The 19,844-nt window shown below is 50.5% G+C and overlaps 9 protein-coding genes and 1 non-coding gene across 10 annotated transcripts; 5 read left to right on the top strand and 5 right to left on the bottom strand.

Moving 5' to 3' along the window:
* Positions 1-15: 15 nt before the first annotated feature.
* On the bottom strand, positions 16-2,488 carry K460DRAFT_364652 (DUF803-domain-containing protein). Its single transcript, XM_040933038.1, has 2 exons — positions 1,546-2,488; positions 16-1,491 (listed from the first exon to the last, which is right to left on the bottom strand). The coding sequence occupies exons 1-2, from the start codon at positions 2,326-2,328 to the stop codon at positions 241-243; spliced, it is 2,034 nt and encodes a 677-aa protein (XP_040791218.1). The 5' UTR covers positions 2,329-2,488; the 3' UTR covers positions 16-240.
* Positions 2,489-3,124: 636 nt separating this feature from the next.
* K460DRAFT_280621 (glycoside hydrolase family 125 protein) lies at positions 3,125-7,534 on the top strand (the record flags this gene model as incomplete). The annotated part of the gene is made up of 5 exons (XM_040928420.1): positions 3,125-4,285; positions 4,333-5,502; positions 5,977-6,296; positions 6,360-6,742; positions 6,798-7,534. The coding sequence occupies 5 exons, from the start codon at positions 3,125-3,127 to the stop codon at positions 7,532-7,534; spliced, it is 3,771 nt and encodes a 1,256-aa protein (XP_040791217.1).
* An 868-nt stretch (positions 7,535-8,402) lies between these two features.
* On the top strand, positions 8,403-9,866 carry K460DRAFT_364648 (uncharacterized protein). The gene is made up of 3 exons (XM_040933037.1): positions 8,403-8,819; positions 8,874-9,022; positions 9,069-9,866. Exons 1-3 carry the CDS (start codon positions 8,735-8,737, stop codon positions 9,756-9,758), a joined length of 924 nt encoding a protein of 307 aa, XP_040791216.1. The 5' UTR covers positions 8,403-8,734; the 3' UTR covers positions 9,759-9,866.
* Positions 9,867-10,069: 203 nt separating this feature from the next.
* On the top strand, positions 10,070-11,279 carry K460DRAFT_335008 (PC4-domain-containing protein). Its single transcript, XM_040930933.1, has 3 exons — positions 10,070-10,327; positions 10,375-10,488; positions 10,547-11,279. The coding sequence occupies exons 1-3, from the start codon at positions 10,130-10,132 to the stop codon at positions 10,784-10,786; spliced, it is 552 nt and encodes a 183-aa protein (XP_040791215.1). The 5' UTR covers positions 10,070-10,129; the 3' UTR covers positions 10,787-11,279.
* Positions 11,280-13,397: 2,118 nt separating this feature from the next.
* On the top strand, positions 13,398-14,588 carry K460DRAFT_309206 (uncharacterized protein). Its single transcript, XM_040930122.1, has 2 exons — positions 13,398-13,600; positions 13,651-14,588. Exons 1-2 carry the CDS (start codon positions 13,437-13,439, stop codon positions 14,288-14,290), a joined length of 804 nt encoding a protein of 267 aa, XP_040791214.1. The 5' UTR covers positions 13,398-13,436; the 3' UTR covers positions 14,291-14,588.
* A 151-nt stretch (positions 14,589-14,739) lies between these two features.
* Positions 14,740-14,826, bottom strand: K460DRAFT_t24. Its single transcript has one exon. It is a non-coding gene; the product is annotated as a tRNA-Phe (tRNA).
* Positions 14,827-15,275: 449 nt separating this feature from the next.
* K460DRAFT_78984 (kinase-like protein) lies at positions 15,276-16,393 on the bottom strand. The gene has a single exon (XM_040938687.1). The coding sequence runs from the start codon at positions 16,253-16,255 to the stop codon at positions 15,389-15,391; it is 867 nt and encodes a 288-aa protein (XP_040791213.1). The 5' UTR covers positions 16,256-16,393; the 3' UTR covers positions 15,276-15,388.
* Positions 16,394-16,947: 554 nt separating this feature from the next.
* K460DRAFT_364644 (DUF1909-domain-containing protein) lies at positions 16,948-17,525 on the bottom strand. Its single transcript, XM_040933036.1, has 3 exons — positions 17,443-17,525; positions 17,324-17,390; positions 16,948-17,246 (listed from the first exon to the last, which is right to left on the bottom strand). Exons 1-3 carry the CDS (start codon positions 17,457-17,459, stop codon positions 17,097-17,099), a joined length of 234 nt encoding a protein of 77 aa, XP_040791212.1. The 5' UTR covers positions 17,460-17,525; the 3' UTR covers positions 16,948-17,096.
* A 310-nt stretch (positions 17,526-17,835) lies between these two features.
* Positions 17,836-19,422, top strand: K460DRAFT_334995 (cation efflux protein). Its single transcript, XM_040930932.1, has 2 exons — positions 17,836-18,231; positions 18,278-19,422. The coding sequence occupies exons 1-2, from the start codon at positions 18,061-18,063 to the stop codon at positions 19,244-19,246; spliced, it is 1,140 nt and encodes a 379-aa protein (XP_040791211.1). The 5' UTR covers positions 17,836-18,060; the 3' UTR covers positions 19,247-19,422.
* On the bottom strand, positions 19,340-19,749 carry K460DRAFT_78976 (uncharacterized protein). Its single transcript, XM_040938686.1, has one exon. The coding sequence runs from the start codon at positions 19,663-19,665 to the stop codon at positions 19,432-19,434; it is 234 nt and encodes a 77-aa protein (XP_040791210.1). The 5' UTR covers positions 19,666-19,749; the 3' UTR covers positions 19,340-19,431.
* Positions 19,750-19,844: the final 95 nt, after the last annotated feature.

The raw sequence follows: 19,844 nt of genomic DNA, 5'->3' as shown, positions 1-19,844 counted from the left end.
TGACTACCATTCAGAATATATTGCCTTCCTCCCTATCTATACATGACATACTCATTAAGATCCATGATATTGGTATCATGTGTGAAGAGTAAAGGACGAGAAAAAAGCGTCTCTGGACGGAAAAACGCAGAAGATACAAGGGCTATGCAACGACACGCAGAAAAAAAAGACGACAAAGAACAATGCGCTTATACGAAACGAGAACAAGGTAATCAACACTGGGTTGCAAAGCGAGGAAAATTACAGGAAAGCACCCGACCTCGTCCCACCCTTTTCGAAGTCCTTGTCATCTAGCGGATCGATCTCGTCTGTCTCGGCTCTCCTCACACCTGGCATAGGCAGTCGCGGCGCCGTATCAGGAGAGTAACTTCGTGGCATTTCCCAGTCATCTGTGTAGGTGGGTGGGTTCAACTCTCCACTGCCGTGACTTGGTATGGGGAGTAAATTCGTCGAATCACCCTTGACTAGCCCCAGCCGCTCTTCTTCTGTCGCAGTCAATTTGCCTTCGCGGCTACTCTTGCGACTGCTTCTGCTGACTGGTCGTTTGCCGGAGCTTTCACCTGTCGACTCGGAACGATTTCTACCGAAGACGTTCTGGAAGGAGAATTGCCGTTTAGCAATATGCGCCGTTGGCCTGGGGGGTATCAGAGAGGAAGAGGCAGATGATTGGCGGTCGTGAGAGTTTGGTGGCTCGGGAAGCGAAGCGAACTGAATGTGGGCATCGTGCGATTTGTACGATGTATCCTGCGACATATTCTGCTTGTAGGACCCCATGTCCGAGGAGCGTTCTATGTCTGAAGCTCCATCTGTAGGGATAGGAGGAAGGGTCTTCATGCCCATAGGATTAGACCCGTGAGCATGAGAGCTGTCGCGACTACTAGTCGATTTACCCCGGGATCGCAGACGCTGGAAGAAGCCGGGGTGGAAACTGTCGTTGTCATCGTCCGACTCATAGGCGGGGAACTGCGACATGCCGAGCGGCGGGTGGACCGTCTTCGTAATAACCGTGCCGCTGCGGGTGGGTGGAAGACTGAAATCGCCGCCAACCACAGTTTTGCGTCTTCGAAGTCCATCAAATTCGAATTGGTCGCCCTCGCCAATGGGCTCCATGTGCTCTTCCTTGATCTTGATGGCCTCATTAAGTTCCTTCTTTGATCTAGCCGTGGACAAAGTACGGAGGATAGCGGCGCCACCACGAAGTGTGTCTGCTCGAGGCTCGTATTCTGGCTCTTCCATCTCAGCCACGGTACGCACTTGGTCGAGATCTCCCTTGAACACGGCAGCGTCTGGTACGTCTTTGGCAGACTTGGAGAGTTGTAAGAGGACTACCCCTGAACAAATTTGCAAGAAGCCCATGATGACGGTGACGATCTGTAAGGGTGTTCCCTTGAAACCTTGAAAGAGGACAGCCGAGGTAATGATGGTGGCCGAAGTGAAGAAGACGTAGTACGTTGGGGTAACCAAGGCGGCGTTGAAGAGATTCAAGGCTTTCTAGAAGATGCTTAGCACTTGTCCACATAGCCAAGTAAATGCATGTGAGCTTACGTTTAAGTAGATGATTTCGACGGACAAAGTTATTATCACGAAACCGAATAGCACATAGAGGAACCATTCTTTGAACTGCCCACCGTACCTGCCAGAAGCCTGCGCTACTATGGCAGCACCTAGGCCCTGAGTTGCAACCACACTGAGACCTCCAATTAGGCTGCAAATGATGATATAGACCATCATAGTCTTCTTTCCATATTTAGGCCCAAGCCAGAGGGCGATGATGACACATGCGACGATGATGACGCCTGCGTAACTGAGAAAGCCAGGTGTGATGAACCACTTCTTCATGTCCTGAATACGGGCAACAGCCGACTGCGCCGGGGCGTTTACAGCGATGACAACGGATCCAATGATGCAATTGAAGCAGCCCACTTTCCCAACAAAGCTCAGACGTTCCTTCAGAAAGATGGTGGACAGGATGGCGCAAACGACGACGGATAGAGCGCCCATGGGTGTTACGAGGATGGCGTCGGTAAAGGCATATGCAACTAGGTTACATACCTCTCCCACAATCATGAGCGTCATGCCGAGCCACCACCAGGCGTTCTTGAGGTAACCATAACCCTCGCCGGCCTCTTCATTATATTTCATGTTTGCCTGCAGCAGGCCATGCTTCTTGATAACGAACGAGGTGCCAATGAAGACGCCTGATGCGATTGCCAGAATAAGACCGATGATTTTGTAGGACGGCGGGCGATCACCATGGCCACCGGCCATACCCCCAGCGCGATCATGGAGGTGGTGGGCGGTTGCGAGAAGATGTGCAGTCGAGTCCATGGTGATGTGATGCGTTGCGTGGGGTCGGGACCACTGATGCGGGTGCTATTCGATGCTAGCGCACCGGCAACTCGACCTCGAGGAAGAAAATGGGAAAGGTATCAGGACAAGTTATGGCGAGAGCAGCATAAGAGGCTTCGAATTGGCGGTGGTTTCAGCCGGGGAAGCGCACGCGGGCGGGTATTCGTGGCGGAGGGTTGGGCGGAGGTAGCGACGGTTTAGGAAGTCTGTTTTGGACAGCACGGCCGCACGGTGCCTGTGGAGTTGAGGACGTTTAGGAATGCGCAGCGCGGTAGCAAAGCAGTTGCAGAGTGGGAAAGTCGTAAATCGTGGATCGGGAGAGGCTTTCGTCCAAGGTCGAGGAGGGCGCAGTCGACCGGTTCAGCTGCGCGCGTCTCAATGCGTAATCGCGGTGCGTACGTCGAGATGCACGCTGCAGGGGTGATTGGTGCGTCAACAGTCGTGTTTCTGCTGCGTGGTGGGGGCGACAACGGGTGTCCGCAAACAAGTTCGCTATAGCTGAGTCGTGTATAGCTTGCGGGCACAGAGCAATTGGGTGTGGGTGAACTGGAGACGGCGCAGAGAGCGTTTGGTTTCAACCCGTCAACAGGCTTTGTTAGGCTAATAAACGGGCGGCAGGGGCAACCAACCGCAGGGTTATGTGGAGCAACGTAGGCCAAGCGCACCACCAGCAGCAGAAGAGTGATTGAAACATTCAGATTGAAGCCACCCAACGCGCAAGACCGACGCACACGGCAATACGATTGTGTATGGCGCTGACATCGACCCTCTCAGCATGATCGAGAATGGCACCCACGAGCCCCGCGACATCTTCGCTGCCACGTCGGTGGCTGAGATCCATGCCGCCCTCCACCAACTGCACGAGCACGAGGCCACGGTGACGCAGCGATTGAATGCCCTCATCGCATCGCAAAAGGACCTCTCGCGCGAACTCGGCCGCCTCGACTTGCTTCGAGCCAACCTAGGCACCCAGGCTGTCAACACGCGCGCCATCAGCCATGGCATGCTCTCCGATGCCGCCTCGACTGCGAACCGCATCTCGAGCGCCGTCAAGCGATTAGACCAGGAGCAGTCAAACGTCAAGGCGACCCTGGACGTGGTCGAGCAGGTGGCCGAGCTGAAGGCCTGCGTGCTGGGCGTATACGGGTCTATGGGAGCACCCCAGGACTGGGAAACTGCAGCGGGGTACCTCCATCGAGCCTCCAAAATACCCGACTCCGTCATAAATGGCAGCTTTGCTGAGGAGATTGTGCCCACGGCAGAGGTGCCTGATCCGCCGCGGGTGACTCTAGACGCCGCTGCCGAATCTCTCTGTGGCCTGTTCCTGCGCGAGTTTGAGAAGGCCACCCAGGAAGGAGACGGCGCAAAGGTGACGAGGTTCTTCAAGCTGTTCCCCTTAGTTGGACGAACAGCCATGGGCTTGGATGCTTACGGAAGATATGTCTGCCAGGGCGTCGCTTCACGGGCGCGGACAAACTTCAATTCGGCTGCACCAGCACTCAGAAACGAGAGTTTCTTCTACGCTAACACCATTACCAAGCTGTTCGAGCACATTGCTCAGATCGTAGACGGCCACGAGCCTCTGGTAGAGCGTCACTATGGTCCAGGCATGATGCAGAAAGTCATTGAGCGACTACAGATCGAAGCTGATGTGCAGGGTGGCATTGTGCTCGACACTTGGCATGAAGAACGGAAAATTGACCGCAAGTTGACTGAAGTCAAGTCATATGCCTTCTCCTTCCTCGTACAAAGCTTTCTACCTACCCAAAAGTCCGCGACAGGGACGCCACGCTCAAACTCACCAGCCAACGGTCTACCACGAACAAGCGAAGACGAAGGCGTCAACATGAAGGAGGTCGATGGTCTCCTAGCCGAGAGTGCGCTGATCCTTGGTCGATACGCACTGTATTCGCGATTCATATCTGACAAGTGCGCGGTAAGTGACTCCAGGTGCTCCATTGCCTCTTATACTTATCTTTGCAGCCCTCTGAGCCCGAAGACCGCATCGATCATGGCCTGGTGATGCCCCATTTCCTAGCGACCAGCAACCTCCAGAAAAAGGTTACGAGCCATCTTATCGAGCCTGTTAACATCATGACGACCTTCTTCTTCCGGCGCTCCGTAGAAAAAGCCTTCCAACTTGACGAGTCGCCCTCTGATCTCACTCTCAACCCCACAAAACCCCTGGGCTCAAATCCACCCTTCATCACCTCTGCAGTCGACGATGTCATGTATATAGTCAACCAGGTTCTTCAGAGAACACTGGCAACCTCTCAGCGTACTGTTGTCGCCAGTGTCGTGCCTACTGTGAGTCAGATCCTAGGCTCAGACTTTATCGGCATGATCCAACGGAAGATGCGAGATGAGAGTTATCCGAAGCCTGTCATTCAAGGGGGCTTGCCTCCTGAGGATAGAGTCATCGCGTTCCTAGTTCTCATCAACAACCTCGACATTGCGAACGACTACGTTAAGCGCATCGTACAGCAGCAACTGGGCAACCATTTGCCGTCTTCCAATGACGAGCCTGCAAAATCACCTATGCACGACTTGTTTCCCTTTGGCCACGATGCTACTTTTGTCGAAAACACACTCAAGGCGATGGGGAAGTCGTTCGCCGCGAAGAGTGGAGACCTACTCAACGATGGCATCACGGTCTTGTTCACAAACGTCCTAAAGCCTCGCATACGGCCAATACTAGCTGAAGCCTTCCGCGACATCGACTATGCACCAGAAGATGACGAGGACGATCTAGACGAAGACGGCGGGGAAGATGACGCCGACTTGGTGAAATCACGATTCGACCGCGGCTGGGGAGTTGTGATCCGCCCCATCAAACGCATCTTGACTACTGCGAACTTCGACCGTCTTCTAACCTTAGCCTTGAACTATCTCGCATCTGCGCTCGAGAGCCGTATACGAAGCTACTACGGAAGGGTTAACGAGCTTGGAGCGGTGAGGCTTGAACGCGATATCGCCGGCATTATCTCAGCGGCTGTGGCCGGTGGAAAGTACGGGTTGCGCGATGCTTTCACCAAATGCACGCAAATGACGCTTATTATGAACATGGAGGACGATGAGTGGGACGAGGTTGCAGACGACAACTCAGGCGAGTCTAGAATCCCATGGGTGCTGGACGCCGAGGAGAGAAAGAGAGTGCGAGCTATCGTGAAAGGGTAATCAAGATACCCAACCGCATTCAAGAGGAATGCCTTGGCACGCAATATAAACAAATGAATCCCCACAGTTCTTGTTCAATACCAGTCACACTTTGGAGCAAAAAAATATTGCCATCGGCGAGGCTTGCATTCCAGTCCAGGCAGGCAGCTGAAAAGGTATTTTAAGCTTTGCTATCCCCTCCCTCACATTGGCCGGACCTCGTGGCTCGTGCCAATAGACTCGCCAAGGCTTGGCCAGAGCTTGGCCAGAGTAATCATATAACATCTACAATCGGTTTTCTACTTAATTTTGATATTAAACCTTGAAGGCGAGTATTAATTTCGCGCGATGTAAAACTAGACGGAATAACACCATGCTATACTCAAGTTTGGATAGCTGATCTTTGGTCTCACGATGCGCGTGCCACGTCTCCTTTCCTGGATCGCGCTCCTTCCCCTGTCACTCGCTCAGTGCCCCGTCTACACAGGATACGCTGCGCAACGTCATGGACCATACACTGAAGGACGATGGAATCTCTCATACGCGCGACCTATTCCTCCATGTCGAACATTTTATTCTCCAGAGGTCGAGGATACCATCGAACGCCTGCGCCACGTGATCACCGACCCGGATCTCTTCCGCATATTCGAGAACAGCTGGCCGAGCACTCTGGATACCACGATCGCATGGCATGGCCTAGCCAATAAGACCTTTGGCTTCGAAAAGGGGCGATATGGCAAAGAGCAACAAGAAGAGCTGACATTCGTAATCACCGGCGACATTGAAGCGATGTGGCTCCGCGACTCGGCAAATCAGTTACAGGCCTACGTATCTGTGCTGAAGAAAGATGATAGTCATAACAGCCTAGCTAGCCTCTTCCGCGGCGCGATCAACCTACAGGCGCGATACATCCTAGAAAGTCCATTCTGCAACGCCTTCCAAGCTCCCGAGGAGAGTGACATTATGAGGAAGAGCAGTGCAAACAGCGATCAAATCACCCCATACTTCGACTACTACAAGGTATTTTCGTGCCAGTGGGAATTGGACTCTGTAGCCTCATTCCTCCAACTCTCAGTAGACTACGTTACAGCGACCCAGGATTACGACTTCTTCCAAAGATCGAGTAACTGGACGAAAGCCGTTGAGGTCGTGTTGCGGACCGCGGAGAGCATGATGGTGGATAGCTACACCGACGATGGCGAGTGGCAGCATACACCCTACACCTACTGTGCGCCCTGTAAGTCTATATACGTATGACCTGCATGTGTGAGATATAAACTGACTTCTTAAAGACGGCGGAACCCCGATAAATGATTGCAACGGGAGCCCGCACAAGGGCAACATTGGTCTAGTTCGCTCCTTCCATCGACCCAGCGACGACGCATGCACATATCAGTACCTCATCCCCTCCAACATGATGTTCAGCGCCGCCTTGAACGCATCATCCCTCATCATGGGGCGCATCGAGCCCAAGGGGGGCAACCTAACAACCTGGATGCGAAACATGTCCACGGGTATCAACAGGGGTATAGAGAAGTATGCCATAGTCGACGGTGGCAAACACGGCAAGATCTACGCGTTCGAGATCGATGGCTACGGCAGCGCAAACGTCATGGACGACCCTAACATTCCGTCCCTTTTATCTGCTCCGTTCTTGTCTTACACTACCCTGCGCGACCCGATATACATCAACACACGCAAGAAGATCCTTTCGAAAGAGAACCCGTATTACGCCTGGGGCCCTATCATCTCCGGGATTGGCAGCCCGCACACGCTACCTGGCCGCGCGTGGCCTATGGCTCTCATCATGGCCATCTTGACGAGCGAAGACGACGAGGAGGTTCTGATGAACTTGAAGATGTTGATGCAGAGTACGGATGGGCTTGGGCTTATGCATGAGAGTGTTCATAGTAGCAGGGAAGGGGTGTGGAGTCGGCAGTGGTTTTCGTGGGCGAACGGGCTGTTTGGTCAGGCGATTTTGGATCTGGAGAAACGGAAGCCGCATATTTTGAAGATGAGTTTTCAATAGGAATACTATAGAAAATTTTATACCTAAGCTTTGAAACTTTGACATTTTCTAATCGGGGCTGATCATCCCAACCCCATGTTAGCGGGTGCGAGTGCAATCGTTGTACGATCGCCAAATATTGGCAGTAACGCTCCTCAAGCCTTGCTAGTCCTCCGGGCCGCAATGAGAATAACTCCTGGCATCCTCAAAAGGTGACGAGTTAAAATAGTGTGCATGTCCAAGCAGCTAGATCATCACCAACCAAAAGTCTCGGTTGCAGATATGGCTCACTTCTCAGTCTTCAATCTCATGTTTGAGCATAGTGTACGGACTAGTGCAATCACAATAAGTGGAGTCTTTGCATGCCATGGGCCAAGCCTCGGCCAAGCTTGTTCCCATGTTCGCACGATGCAGCGGAATCTCACCTACTACTACGCTACTCTATCATTTGACCTCTCGGTCGCTATTTCATAGCTTTAGCAACAACCGCCTGCGACTACTAGGTGCAGGTTGCGGTATCCCCAGAATCCGACAATTAAGGGGTCGCATTGTTACACGTTTCAGCCTCAACGTTCGCAGACCATGCTGCGTCAGGTTGGTCTCAACAACCGTAGCCCCGTTCCAAAGACGCGGAAGAGCGAATTTTTTCCTTTTCCCCTCAAAGGCCTGCGATTTCGAGGCCATTAACGCATGAGACCATCACCCCACACGCTCGCCACTATTAGCGAATACGACTATCCCAACAACTACCACACTACCTACGTCAATTCCGCTTGAGCGACGAACTAGGGTGGTAGCAATGGTGAATCGCGCAAATATTTTCTGCCTAAACATTGAGGCATCATGTTGGTGACCGGCGGGGTTCGAGCAACGACAAAGTGCCCGAAGCATGGAATCCGAGTCAATCACATCTCAAATCGTTGCACCTGCATGCCTAGTTGCAGCAAGCGTAACAAGCCACCGAATTTGATTCCACCCCAGAGTAGAGCAGGCCATTACGCATCTGCCTCCGGGTCGTCAGGTTCCGGAGACATTCCCACCTTGACCTTTGCGCATGCATAGAAATGCTTTGCTGCCTGTGAACGCCTGAGTCTTTTCACTAGTCATTCTTTTTGCTCTAATCTTCCTCTTCTTCAGCACTCTGCGAGTAGCTGCCAGCTGGACTGCGCTTATACCCCACATTCATTTAGATTTTTTTCGCGCCTAAGAGTTGAGGTCATAATGGGGTGTGGCAAGATATTACTGATAGTATTGAGGGCACTAGCCCTCATTGTTGCATTAGCAGTGGTTGGACTGGGTGCCTGGTGTAAGCATACCGCAGAGTCTCAAGAGAAGTAACATGACTGACTGTGCGCGATAGCTAAGGTTATCGTCCGCGACATTGAGGTTCGTGGTAATAGCGTCCTTGAGATAATCCGATTGGAACCTCAAACTAGGGAGCAATATTGGCAAAACTACTTCACTGTGGTACTTAATGGTGTGATAAGAATATGGATATCCATTGCTGCTGTACGTATTGTATCACTACTAAAGGCTTCTCGCTCATGTACGACAGGCCTCCTTCGCATCACTTGCCAACACCTTAATCGTCCTAGCCTCAGTCATGGACCGCATACGCATGTCGTCAAATGTCCTCGTCCCGATCGAATGTCTCTCTATGTGTGCCATGGCTACGGCATTTGGAACCTCCCTCAGCTTCGCGCTAAGTCTGAACGTCTTCAGCGAGACTCGCCTCGATACGGCCGGGTCTTCAGATTTGACAAAATTTGCAATGCTTGTTCCTCTGAGCAAAGGCTACGTTGTCGCTGCGGGCACTGGAGGGTTCCTCGTCTTAGTTACATGCCTGGTAGCAACGGTCGAGGTCTGTAACCGCGTACGGGCGAAAGAAAGCTGCTCCTTTGAGCCAACAGCATCAGCACTGGGTATGGGCCATGGATATCAAGCAATCGCGCCACAAGTGTCTCGCGATAGGGTACCAACAATGTACGATCCCCGAATGCCACTCCGTAGGGATCTAGAACGGACGTCAATAGAGCATGATGAAGCGGGTTTTGCAAGTGAGGGTATAGAAATGGGTCGTAGAGAATCAGGGTTGAGCGAGATGGGGAAAGTGTCGGTCGAATTTGAAAAGGAGATCACTGGGCCACTGAGTTTGGAGAAGCCGCAAAGGGTACTACAAATACGACCTTCTCGACCGTGGAGCGAGGCCCCGAAGAAGAGGGATGACAGCGTACATGCTATATAGTCACCCCTTAGCACCAGCGTTTGCAAACGACATTCGTTATGACTAGATTAGACAAAACAGATGAATATATGATACAACCTACACATCGATCATCAACAAATCCACTTCCAAGGTTGAGTGTTGTGGTGTTGTGTTGAGGACACCCGGCATAATTGATCTCGGAGAAAGTTGAGAAGATGTCGCTAGACACCTATTGCAAGCATGCAAACCTGCAGACAAAACCCGAACGGTAACAGTTCCGCACGTGACCGTATGTTTAGCGCGTTTACGTGTTGAGCTAACTCGCGTCAACGTCATCGCTTCACCGAACCGCAAACACCAATCGCAAACCATCTCAAGTGTATTCAATACTAGAATACTGCAATCACACAATGGCAGGCTTCAAGCGGGGCGGCTTTCGAGGCGGAGGCGGTGGAACCTTCAAGGGTTACGCCAAGAAGCGTTCCGAGCCCGACGATGGCGACAGCGCACCGCGATCGAGCAAGAAAGCGAAAGGTGATGACGAAGAGGAGTCAGTCGCGGTGGTGCCTAAGCTCGAGATCGACGATGATGGCAATCAATTCATCGGTGTGCGTATGCAGCAATCAAACGGTTCTCTAGCTGACACGATCAATAGCTCAATGCAAGCGGTAAGCGACGCGTCACAGTTAGTGAATACAACAAAAAAACACTGGTCAACATTCGAGAGTATTGGGTCAGCGATAGTGGGGAGTTAAAACCGGGAAAGAAGGTACATGCCCAGCCCAAAGCCTCTTTACTTTCCCAATGCTCATGACTGATCAATGCAGGGTATATCACTCACGGTCGATCAATACAACACCCTCCTCGCCGCCGCTCCTCTTCTCGAATCAATACTCGCACAAAAGGACATTGAAGTTGTGAGGCCGGCCTATGATGCCGATACCAGCGCGAAGCCAGAGACACCAAAGGCCGATGGGGAAGACGACGAGGAAAGTGGAGTAAGGAAGGAGGAGAGCGAGGAGCAGGTTCAAAAGGTGGATGATGATGATGATGATGAGGAAGAGTAATAGGAGGAATGATATACCCTTGAGACATGCCTATGGCGGTTTGTGCTACTATTAATGTACAACAGGGAGCATGAAATTATGCTTCTGGCGTAGTATAAGGGGAAATGTAACGGCGATTAAATGTGGTTCAGCAATTGTATTGCGCAACGACCTTTTCAGTAACGGAGCGTGGCGTTAATCCACTTCGTCTCATTGAATCCTCGATGGCCATGCGAATTCTCTCCATCTTGCCTTCGCCATCTCAGTTCCGCCGTGCCCTGGAATTGAGCAACGCCTATGCGCTGTATTGGGCACAACTCCCGTGTTTCTCGGTCTCAAAAAATCTCGGCGGTACACTCACGGCCTTTACCTTGTGGAGGGGGAGGAGCCGACGAAGTGACTAGCAAGGTGAAACGATTGGGGGTCTAAATGCGCTTGGGGGTTCTGTGGTAGCGGACATGCAGGAGGTAGTCAGATATCCGAAACAGAAATGTTTTCGTTATTTCTAGGTCACTGTTAATCCAATAGTAAACAGGTCATGTGGGGCTCATGTGAAATGCCCTTGACTGAACTGAAAGGAGTTGCGAAGATGCTGACTCTTTGGCTCCTGCTATAGGGGTTTTTAATGGTTCGTTTCGAAGGCTGGTGCTACCTGTTGAGCTCGGGTTTTTAGCTCATCAAGAATAGACGCATGGTCACTTCTTAACGCTTTTTTCATATCATCATATTATTTATTTATCTTCTACTGTGTTTTGTGATCCGCTCTTGTTAGCGATATGTTTACTTCTAAAAAGTGGTCACTCTTTTATTGCAACAATTCGGAACAGAATAGGCTAGCTCCAAGACCCAAGTTTTTCGACGATGTTGCTGTAGCGACAACTCAAAAGCCTCATGATCTATGAGAGGCACAAAGGTCCCTGCGTCGAATATACGGAAAGTCGACCTAAGAATGCCTAGCAAGTAATAAAAGAGCTTTGAAAATCCAATAATCCCTCCAATACTGGTGCTCGGATCTTATTCCGGATTTTTTGCTTCGCCAGAGAGAGGGTCCGGTTGCCTTATAACAGGAAACATGGTACTAGCTTCCGCATCCAGTAGTGAGTTAGGGTCTACCACAAATACTTCATTGTTGATGAGCACGGCCACTCGAAGAAAATATTCATATGGCACTCTCTCAACTCTCGTGAAACAAAATCTACATAACCTACATTAACAGTTCTTTACACTTCGAAACGGATCATCCCCTCGTCTCATCTTTCATCCACCTTCGTTTTCGTATGATCTTCTTTGGCCCTAGTAGCTAACATTGCCTCAATTCTTAGCAATCACTATGCCCTTTCTCAGGCAAGGAAGTAGACTCAGGCGGCTTATCAAGAAGTTCTTGCCTAGTCGCGCTCGCAAGGCTTCTCGCACATCTCACATCAATGTCAAACATGAAGAATACAAGGATGAAAAACGGTTTCAGCAAAGCATTGATCGCACCAATTATGCGCCCCGAACCCCCGCAAGAAGACACGGCACTGTAACGACAGAGCAAGGACTAGTATGCCGTCAAGTTCCGGGGATTGCTCAAACGGAGGTGAACCTCCCTCGGGGCTGGGAGCCGCTAATATCTCGGATCGAAAATAGAGGAATACATTATCCGCAATACCTCCAGCAAGCTAGTCCACTTCAAAGCACCATAAAATATGCCCAGAAACCAATTCAATACCCTTCAATACCACGGAAACCGGTGTCCAACTCCTTTCACTGTATTGATCCTCCGTCAGCACAAACCTTCGTACCAGTTCCCGGCTGGGAAAAAGACTGGAACAAACCACTCGGTTTGCGGACTGGTCCTAATAAGATCGTATGGAAAACACCGTCCTTGGGCATTGAATTACGCAATAAACGCAGTATCCAGAAACTGGAAGCGCAGAAACTGAAGATGAGGAGTATGCGTAGTATTGAGGAGATGGCAGAGGAGGAACGACATGCGTGTCAGGAGTTTCTTGGTCAGTGTTCTCAAGATTCATTTCTTGTCTACTAGCAATTGGCAATGTTAGCAAAAATTGTGTTGTCGGCTAATAGGTCTTGCAAACCCAGGCATCACAGCAAGAGTTGAGACCGCATCCCGAAATCTCTCCGTTTCATGCCGAAACTTCCGACCTGCCTCCCGAATTAACTATCGCTACCATTGAGTACATCAGCCAGGAAGGGTTCTAGTTCTCTTGTAGAGGTGCGCTACTGCATTTCTTGAGAGCATTATTGGGGTCCTACAGTGCTACATATGTATAATGTCTTTTTGGGGTGACGGCCACGACGATTGGGTGATATTTTGCAAGTCTTAAGGGCGTTTCTTATATACAAGCAACTCTTGTCTCAGTAACATACATGGTTGTTCCCCGGTGCTTTTCAAGATGTAGTGACGTCATGAACCACACACAGGCTCGTGAGTTTCCAGATGCGACAGGGAGAAACGAAAAAGCGCTAGTTGGTCTACTGCATCACGTATGAAGAGTCTAGATAGAACAACATTGATCGCGTAAAAGTGCAAAAGCGGGAGGACGCGAGACGCGTAAAACGGTCTTCAGCCCTACCCGTCTTGGCAACAAAAAAGTTGAACCCCTCTACGACCCCGCCTCGATCGAATCTCATTGACAACCTCATTTACAACAATTTACTCGCCGAAATGTCTGTCTGTGTTGAATGCAAAAAGCCACTCGATGTAGAACTCGACCCCGAGGAGGAGGAGGAATATGAGACAGCAGCCTCATCCTCCGGCAAAGCTCCCGCGGCAGCTACAGAAACAGTTCCAGATGATGTCCAGCTAACATGCGGATGTCATTTCCACTGGTAAGCAAAAAAAGATCGTTTACAATGGCTTTGCATAACAAATCCTAAAGGGACTGCCTGCTCGAAGCCTACCAAGTCACCGAATGTCCCAATTGCGGGAAGAATATAGCATCGACGTCATCCAACGGCGCGCAACAAGTTCTCTGCAACTTGAACAACGAAGGCGGCCTACAAACAGACCTCGACATCCTACCCCTCCTCACCGAAGAATTCTACCTCAAAGCCTACCCCGAAGATCGCAAGTGCCGCGCTTTCCTCGAATTCTGCCGCGAAGGCGACTTCAAAGCCATCATCGACATGCTACAAGACGACGAGGTAGACGAAGATGACGATGAAGATGAGGAAATGGCCGACGATGATCAGCCTGGTAAAGAGGTTGGCATTGATAGGATGCTGCGATACCAGGACCCGATTGGTGAGATGCAGTCTGGTCTGCATGCTGCAGTGCAGGCGCAAAGCAGGGAGGTTGCTTGGCTGCTGTTGCTATTAGCAAGCAACCTAGATCTGTTAGAGTTTCCGCCCGAGGTGTTCCAGGAGGCCGCGGCTCTAGGAATTATGAGGGGTTTGACAGAGGACAAAGTGGATATCAGAAGTTTGAGGGATGCGAATGGGAAGACTGCAGAAGATGTTGCAAATGAAATTGGTGGTGTGTGGGTTGGGTGGACGGGCAATGGGCGGCTGGCAATATGAGGAGGATGTCATACATATGCCATGACACACACGATACGTGAGCGAAAGAAGACAGGTTCACGACCCTACTCTCAAATCATGAGGGGGCAAATGCCATGCGCATAGCTTCGGGCTACAACAAGACTCACATACGATTTTAATTCCAGTGGGCAATATCATGCAGCAGCGTTTTGTTACGATATATAATCTGCATAGCTACATCACTGATGTGTATCTGCTCTCAAATGCCTATGATAGGCATCAGTATTAGATGGCTTTAGCAACGGAATGCAAGACCAATAAGAACTATACCCTACACCAACAAGAGTAACAAAATGAAAGCCTCACGATGGCCGTATGAATGCAAAGAGGGTTGTACCACAAAGCGGTGGGTAGCCATGCCACCGGCAGACTTTGGGATCAACAAAAAAAATTGTTCGAATTGTCCTGAGCAAGCCCAGGCACGATGTTGTCCCCTTCGTGGATCGAACACGATACCTCCAGATTTTGTGACCGAAGACTTCAGTCTGGCGCTCTCCCAATTGAGCTAAGGAGACAGTTTGCGGGATTTCATGACAAATTGTTAAATTATCTTCTCTGAATAGGAGTTTGGGGGGAAATAGGAGAAAACAAATATAGAACAACTAGAAAGAGGATGAATAGGAATAGAGGCTTGATTAGTGCGGTGAGAACTCTGCAATGATGATTGCGGGGTTCGAAGTGGGGTCAGATGGAACGAGGAGTAATTGCCGACGAAACGCGTTAGTACGAGACCGTACCCCGGTAGGCGACTATACAGTTTCAACACTCTTTATTCTTGTATCACGTCCTGTCGAAATTATGCCAAACACATGCAGTCTGATTTACTAAGCAACTACTACAGCCTTGCCTAGGTGCGAAGATCTCAAATCTGATTACCCCCGGATTGCTGATTTAACATGGCAACTTTCCCAGACAGATTCTGGGCTAATCATGGGCTGTGCCTCATGAATACCGCTAGAAAACCAACTCATTAGGGGCAACCCTTGAAAATTGTAGCCTGGTTTCTTTGGCGCTGTTCATGTTCTGGAAAAAGACCAATACCCGTGTTCGAATCCCTGTCGAAACAAATGTCCTTGCTCATGTCCATAGCTCTCTGAGAAGCAGTTCTGTCCATGCGTACTCTACATACGCCGGCTTCAGGAAAGTCTCGACTGAAAGGTTCCAATCATCCGACCACCTCCCGCATGCATAGATAGCCCGTGAGTATTCCCAGTAGCTCGGGTACCACCCGGAATACTCGAAGTCGATGAGAACGATATCTGGCTCCTTGTTTTCGTCGCCAAGGTCGCGGATCATGATGTTCTTACGTTGCAGGTCGCCGTGGGTGAAAACTGCGGGATGATCTCGGAAGAGTTGCTGAAAGACGCGCGAGTAGTAGTTTCCCCTCTCGGTAGACATGCCATCCTGTCGATACTTCGCGATCATGGCTTCGTTGAGCTCCTGTTCTGTCTTGAACGGACCTGCGAACGGGGCGGCTGGATCGGAGGTCCAGAAGATCCCGTCAGGTAACCCACGGCGCCCTACACTGCAAAACGGATAATCTTGGTCGGGCGATGGTAGTTTTCGCATATCGTTCAATATCGATCGGAGTCGCGTTGCAATGGCCTCTTTTGTAACCTTGGGAATGTCCGACCACATGGACGCAAGGACCTGACCCTTGATGCGTTCCATGATGATGTAATTCTTCTTGGTGCTCTGATCTTGGAACCAGGCATAGATTCGTGGCGTTGGCACTACTGTTGACTCTAGATGTAGTATTGTTTCGCCCTCGATAAGATCGACACCCTCACCATACTTCACGACGAAGTGCTCGCCAACTCCCACCACCATCCGTGCCTCTTGATCGCTCATGAATTCTTTCGATGAATGAATCTCCTCGAGGGTGGGCAGTTGCACCGGAAGCGATTCTATAGCTGCGTAGTAGGGGACCACAGGGGACGTCATGACTGTAATTAGGTACCGCGGAAGTGAACGCAGTGTGAGTTGAAGTGAGAGGTGGTTCCTAAGTAGTGGAAAAGGTATCGAACTCGATTCACTTATTAGCGCAGACAAGTGTAGTCTCAAAGCTCGAAAACAAACCTAGCATAAAGGTGAAAGCAGTTGATGTGGCCAGATCTATACGAGAAAGTGGATGGAGTCCTTCATCGTCATTATTCCCGAACAGAGACGGCTCATACAGAATCTCTATATCTTCATCGAGGCGGATTGAATCGCTCTTGGTCAACAGATTGCACTACTGGACGTCCATGATTGTTGCCGACAGCTTGCGTAGTAGACCGCTACAATTATGCCTCTCCGCAAGACAACTCGTCGCCGCCAACCCCACTCAAGCCTTATTTGTTCAAAAGCGGTTGGATCCCTAAGGACAGCAGGAGGCCCTAAACAACTATGATCGCCGGTAAGCAACGGCCCGCAGTTAGATTTATGATCTCGCAAAGATACATATGCATGTTTCGATCCTAGGTAAGCATGTCTAGTCATCAGTGCCGACAGTAGCTCAGAGCTCGTAGCGAATGGAAAGCGAAGGACCGCGGCATCTGGGACCTTACCCCTAGGCCAACCAGCGGACTTGATGTCACACGTGAAATGGACGATTGCATATTGAACAATGCAATTCATATTCAGAATCCCATGCACCCTACGCCTTTGCACCATATCATCTTTACTGCTGTCTAAATGTCATGACGTCTTCCAAGCATTCCCCGCTCATCAGTTGTGGTATCTTATGCTCGCATAAATCGCACGCCTCTATATTGCTATCCTCGTCGGTTCTTTGTACATCCGCTTACTTCGAGACGCCCTCGTCAGCGTTGAAGCAGTCGCCGAAGTCTTTGCTGTGCTTATTCGAGGCATGGTCGGTGAGCAGCTTGCGGCTGGTGGTGCCCTGGAAGGTCTGAAAGCAGGTCTTGCACTTGATGCTTTGGGCGGCCACGTTCTGCTTCGGCGTCAGTATACATTCTTCCGAGACCAGCCCTTCGAGAATGGGTCCTAGAGGTCGTGGAGAAGTCTTACTGTTTTCAGTTGGCTCTTCGCCTCCTTAGGGCCGGCGTCGCCCTTGCGATCACGCTTTTGCTGTGCTCTACCGCAAAGTCAGTCGCTGCCCCGCATCGTTCGTTCAGTGAATGACATACTTGGCTCCGTTACCCATTTTGTGAACGGCTGACTGTCAGTTGCTGAGAGCGAGTGAATATGTTGGTCCGTAGAGTGATCAAGAGTTGTGTAGATTGCGTGGGGATAATCGTAGCAGACGAGAGAAAGTAGAGATTATTTTGCGACCGTCGGTCTGGGCCACGGAAGAAGGCGGTGATTCGCCCCGCCGGCGTTAAGCCGCGTTCCGTTAGGCTTCCGCGCCATCATGTGATGCTATATTCCAAGGTTGTCCCTTCACGCCAATCGCCGGTTCCACGCACGCCTCATTGCAATCTGACTGGCATCACCACCTTCCGTCCGCAGTGGGGCGCCGGTGTCACCCGCACAAATTGCAGCTGCCGTTCATAGGCGCAATCGATGACTATCCAAAGTCGCAAGCGTAATGCATGCGCGACCAGTAGCGTCTCAGCTATGTAAACGATATGTTATCGAGTTGTACAAGGGTTTGTTAATGTAGCCGGTGCAACGAGTATTTGTTTGCCATCCAAGCAGGCACTCATCTTCGTTTTCCTTCTCCACTTCCATTCTACCATTCTTCCTTCTCTAATTCGCGTCTAATCATCTTTGACCTTGACACCTCCTTCGTCCTTCCTCGCATTATGGCCCACAACCACGATCATGAGCATGCTCACCATCACAGTCGATTTCAGATCACCCGAAAGACACGTCTACGGGCTGTGATAGCTATCTCCTTCTGCTTTTTTCTTGCCGAGATATCGGTTGGCTTCTATACAAAGTCTCTTGCCCTTGTAGCAGATGCTTTTCACTACGTACGCTCCCCTCACATTTCACATTTGCCTACTAAACATTACTCAGTTGAATGATCTGATCGGCTTCATAGTCGCACTCGTAGCTGTCCACGTAACAGAGCGCAAAACCTCCCCTTCCGATCTCTCCTTCGGCTGGGCACGAGCACAACTGCTAGGTGCCTTCTTCAACGGCGCCTTCCTCCTCGCTCTAGGCCTGAGCATCGCTCTCCAATCCATCGAGCGATTCATCTCGATCGAGCATGTCGAGAATCCCAAGTTGGTGTTGATCGTTGGCTGCGTCGGTCTCTTCCTGAATCTCATTAGTGCTCTGTTCTTACATGAGCACGATCATGACCATGGACATAGTGGGAACGAGGATGAGGAGAACATAGTTCCTACACCTATGCATGCGAGCCATATGCATATCATTGCGAAGCCAAAGAAACATGGCATGGATCTGGGTATTCTGGGCGTCCTGATACACGTCATTGGCGATGCGATCAACAACATCGGCGTCATTATCTCGGCAGTCATCATTTGGTTCGTCAAGTCACCATCTCGCTTCTACGCAGACCCGGCAGTATCTATGTGGATTGCTATTATGATTCTTATCTCTGCCGTGCCGCTCACCAAACGGTCCGGGAAAATTCTCCTACAGTCTGCGCCCCTAGGAGTCAAAATTGAGGACATCAAGCATGACTTGGAGTCCATACCAGGTGTGCAGAGTGTGCATGAACTCCATGTTTGGCGTCTGGACCAGAAAAAGTCGGTTGCGTCCGCGCATATTGTGGTCAGTGACCCGGATATTGCAAGCTTCATGAAAAATGCGAAGATCTTTTCGCAGTGTTTACATGCGTACGGAATTCATTCTGCGACACTACAGCCTGAACTCGCCAAAGAAAACACAGGGCAGGACCATGAAAATAAGGAGGCGACATCGGGCGTCACGAGTGCAACAAGCACTGCACGGCCAAGTATTGAAAAATGCGGAGTACCGTGTGGAACGTTGTGCGAGGAGCTAAAGTGCTGCAATTGATGATGGCTTTCTTCAAGAAGAGACCGCGAGGAAGATACCATAGCAACGGACAGTAAACCAAGGAATGATATCCTTAAAATTGTCTTGCTTGCCGACTCTCGCAGTAAGAGATGTAATGGCGGCCTTAGCCATACTTGTCTTTTCTAGACCTTCAAATCTCGGCTCAATCTTCTACGTGCGATGAACTAGCTAATGTAGGTCATGCGGTGACAGCGTAGTTGAAAGCATTCAGCTGCGAGAGCCTCCCCGCGACAGTCAAGAGCTACCGTAGATACATTGGTACGAATGTGTGCCGATGATGTCCGATCATTCAATGTGGAGAAGCAGGAATAGGTCGCATTGCTGTGATCCAGACTGATGACTCGGCCAATGGTCATTGTCAGCCCAACGAAGGCCACTAAAATTGATCCCACCAGCATTATGTCCCACTTTGAGCTGGGTGATGATCTACCGAGGAAAGCATCGAAATCTCCTGTTCTAATCTTAGATATCGGTAGCCTGACCTAGCCGCATACCGAGTAGTGAACACTGAGCGTTATCGATTTGGAACCTTGTAAAGACTAGCGCATACACGTGACCGTAAACTAGAAAAGGACTA

Source organism: Cucurbitaria berberidis (genome assembly GCF_010015615.1).
Source record: "Cucurbitaria berberidis CBS 394.84 unplaced genomic scaffold K460scaffold_2, whole genome shotgun sequence".
NCBI lineage: Eukaryota > Fungi > Ascomycota > Dothideomycetes > Pleosporales > Cucurbitariaceae > Cucurbitaria > Cucurbitaria berberidis.
This window is presented reverse-complemented; position numbering and strand designations above follow the sequence as displayed.

What these genes read in the sequence shown, in the direction of transcription:
- K460DRAFT_364652 (XM_040933038.1), bottom strand. Translation starts at nt 2,328, where the DNA reads ATGGACTCGACTGCACATCTTCTCGCAACCGCCCACCACCTCCATGAT. An exon ending in TCGAAATCATCTACTTAAAC is followed by an intron (nt 1,492 to 1,545) that starts GTAAGCTCACAT and finishes AGCATCTTCTAG; the next exon opens with AAAGCCTTGAATCTCTTCAA.
- K460DRAFT_364648 (XM_040933037.1), top strand. Translation starts at nt 8,735, where the DNA reads ATGGGGTGTGGCAAGATATTACTGATAGTATTGAGGGCACTAGCCCTC. An exon ending in GGTTGGACTGGGTGCCTGGT is followed by an intron (nt 8,820 to 8,873) that starts GTAAGCATACCG and finishes TGTGCGCGATAG; the next exon opens with CTAAGGTTATCGTCCGCGAC. An exon ending in TATGGATATCCATTGCTGCT is followed by an intron (nt 9,023 to 9,068) that starts GTACGTATTGTA and finishes CATGTACGACAG; the next exon opens with GCCTCCTTCGCATCACTTGC.
- K460DRAFT_335008 (XM_040930933.1), top strand. Translation starts at nt 10,130, where the DNA reads ATGGCAGGCTTCAAGCGGGGCGGCTTTCGAGGCGGAGGCGGTGGAACC. An exon ending in ATGGCAATCAATTCATCGGT is followed by an intron (nt 10,328 to 10,374) that starts GTGCGTATGCAG and finishes CACGATCAATAG; the next exon opens with CTCAATGCAAGCGGTAAGCG. An exon ending in AGTTAAAACCGGGAAAGAAG is followed by an intron (nt 10,489 to 10,546) that starts GTACATGCCCAG and finishes TGATCAATGCAG; the next exon opens with GGTATATCACTCACGGTCGA.
- K460DRAFT_309206 (XM_040930122.1), top strand. Translation starts at nt 13,437, where the DNA reads ATGTCTGTCTGTGTTGAATGCAAAAAGCCACTCGATGTAGAACTCGAC. An exon ending in TGCGGATGTCATTTCCACTG is followed by an intron (nt 13,601 to 13,650) that starts GTAAGCAAAAAA and finishes CAAATCCTAAAG; the next exon opens with GGACTGCCTGCTCGAAGCCT.
- K460DRAFT_78984 (XM_040938687.1), bottom strand. Translation starts at nt 16,255, where the DNA reads ATGACGTCCCCTGTGGTCCCCTACTACGCAGCTATAGAATCGCTTCCG.
- K460DRAFT_364644 (XM_040933036.1), bottom strand. An exon ending in CGAAGAGCCAACTGAAAACA is followed by an intron (nt 17,247 to 17,323) that starts GTAAGACTTCTC and finishes ACGCCGAAGCAG; the next exon opens with AACGTGGCCGCCCAAAGCAT.
- K460DRAFT_334995 (XM_040930932.1), top strand. Translation starts at nt 18,061, where the DNA reads ATGGCCCACAACCACGATCATGAGCATGCTCACCATCACAGTCGATTT. An exon ending in TAGCAGATGCTTTTCACTAC is followed by an intron (nt 18,232 to 18,277) that starts GTACGCTCCCCT and finishes AACATTACTCAG; the next exon opens with TTGAATGATCTGATCGGCTT.
- K460DRAFT_78976 (XM_040938686.1), bottom strand. Translation starts at nt 19,665, where the DNA reads ATGCTGGTGGGATCAATTTTAGTGGCCTTCGTTGGGCTGACAATGACC.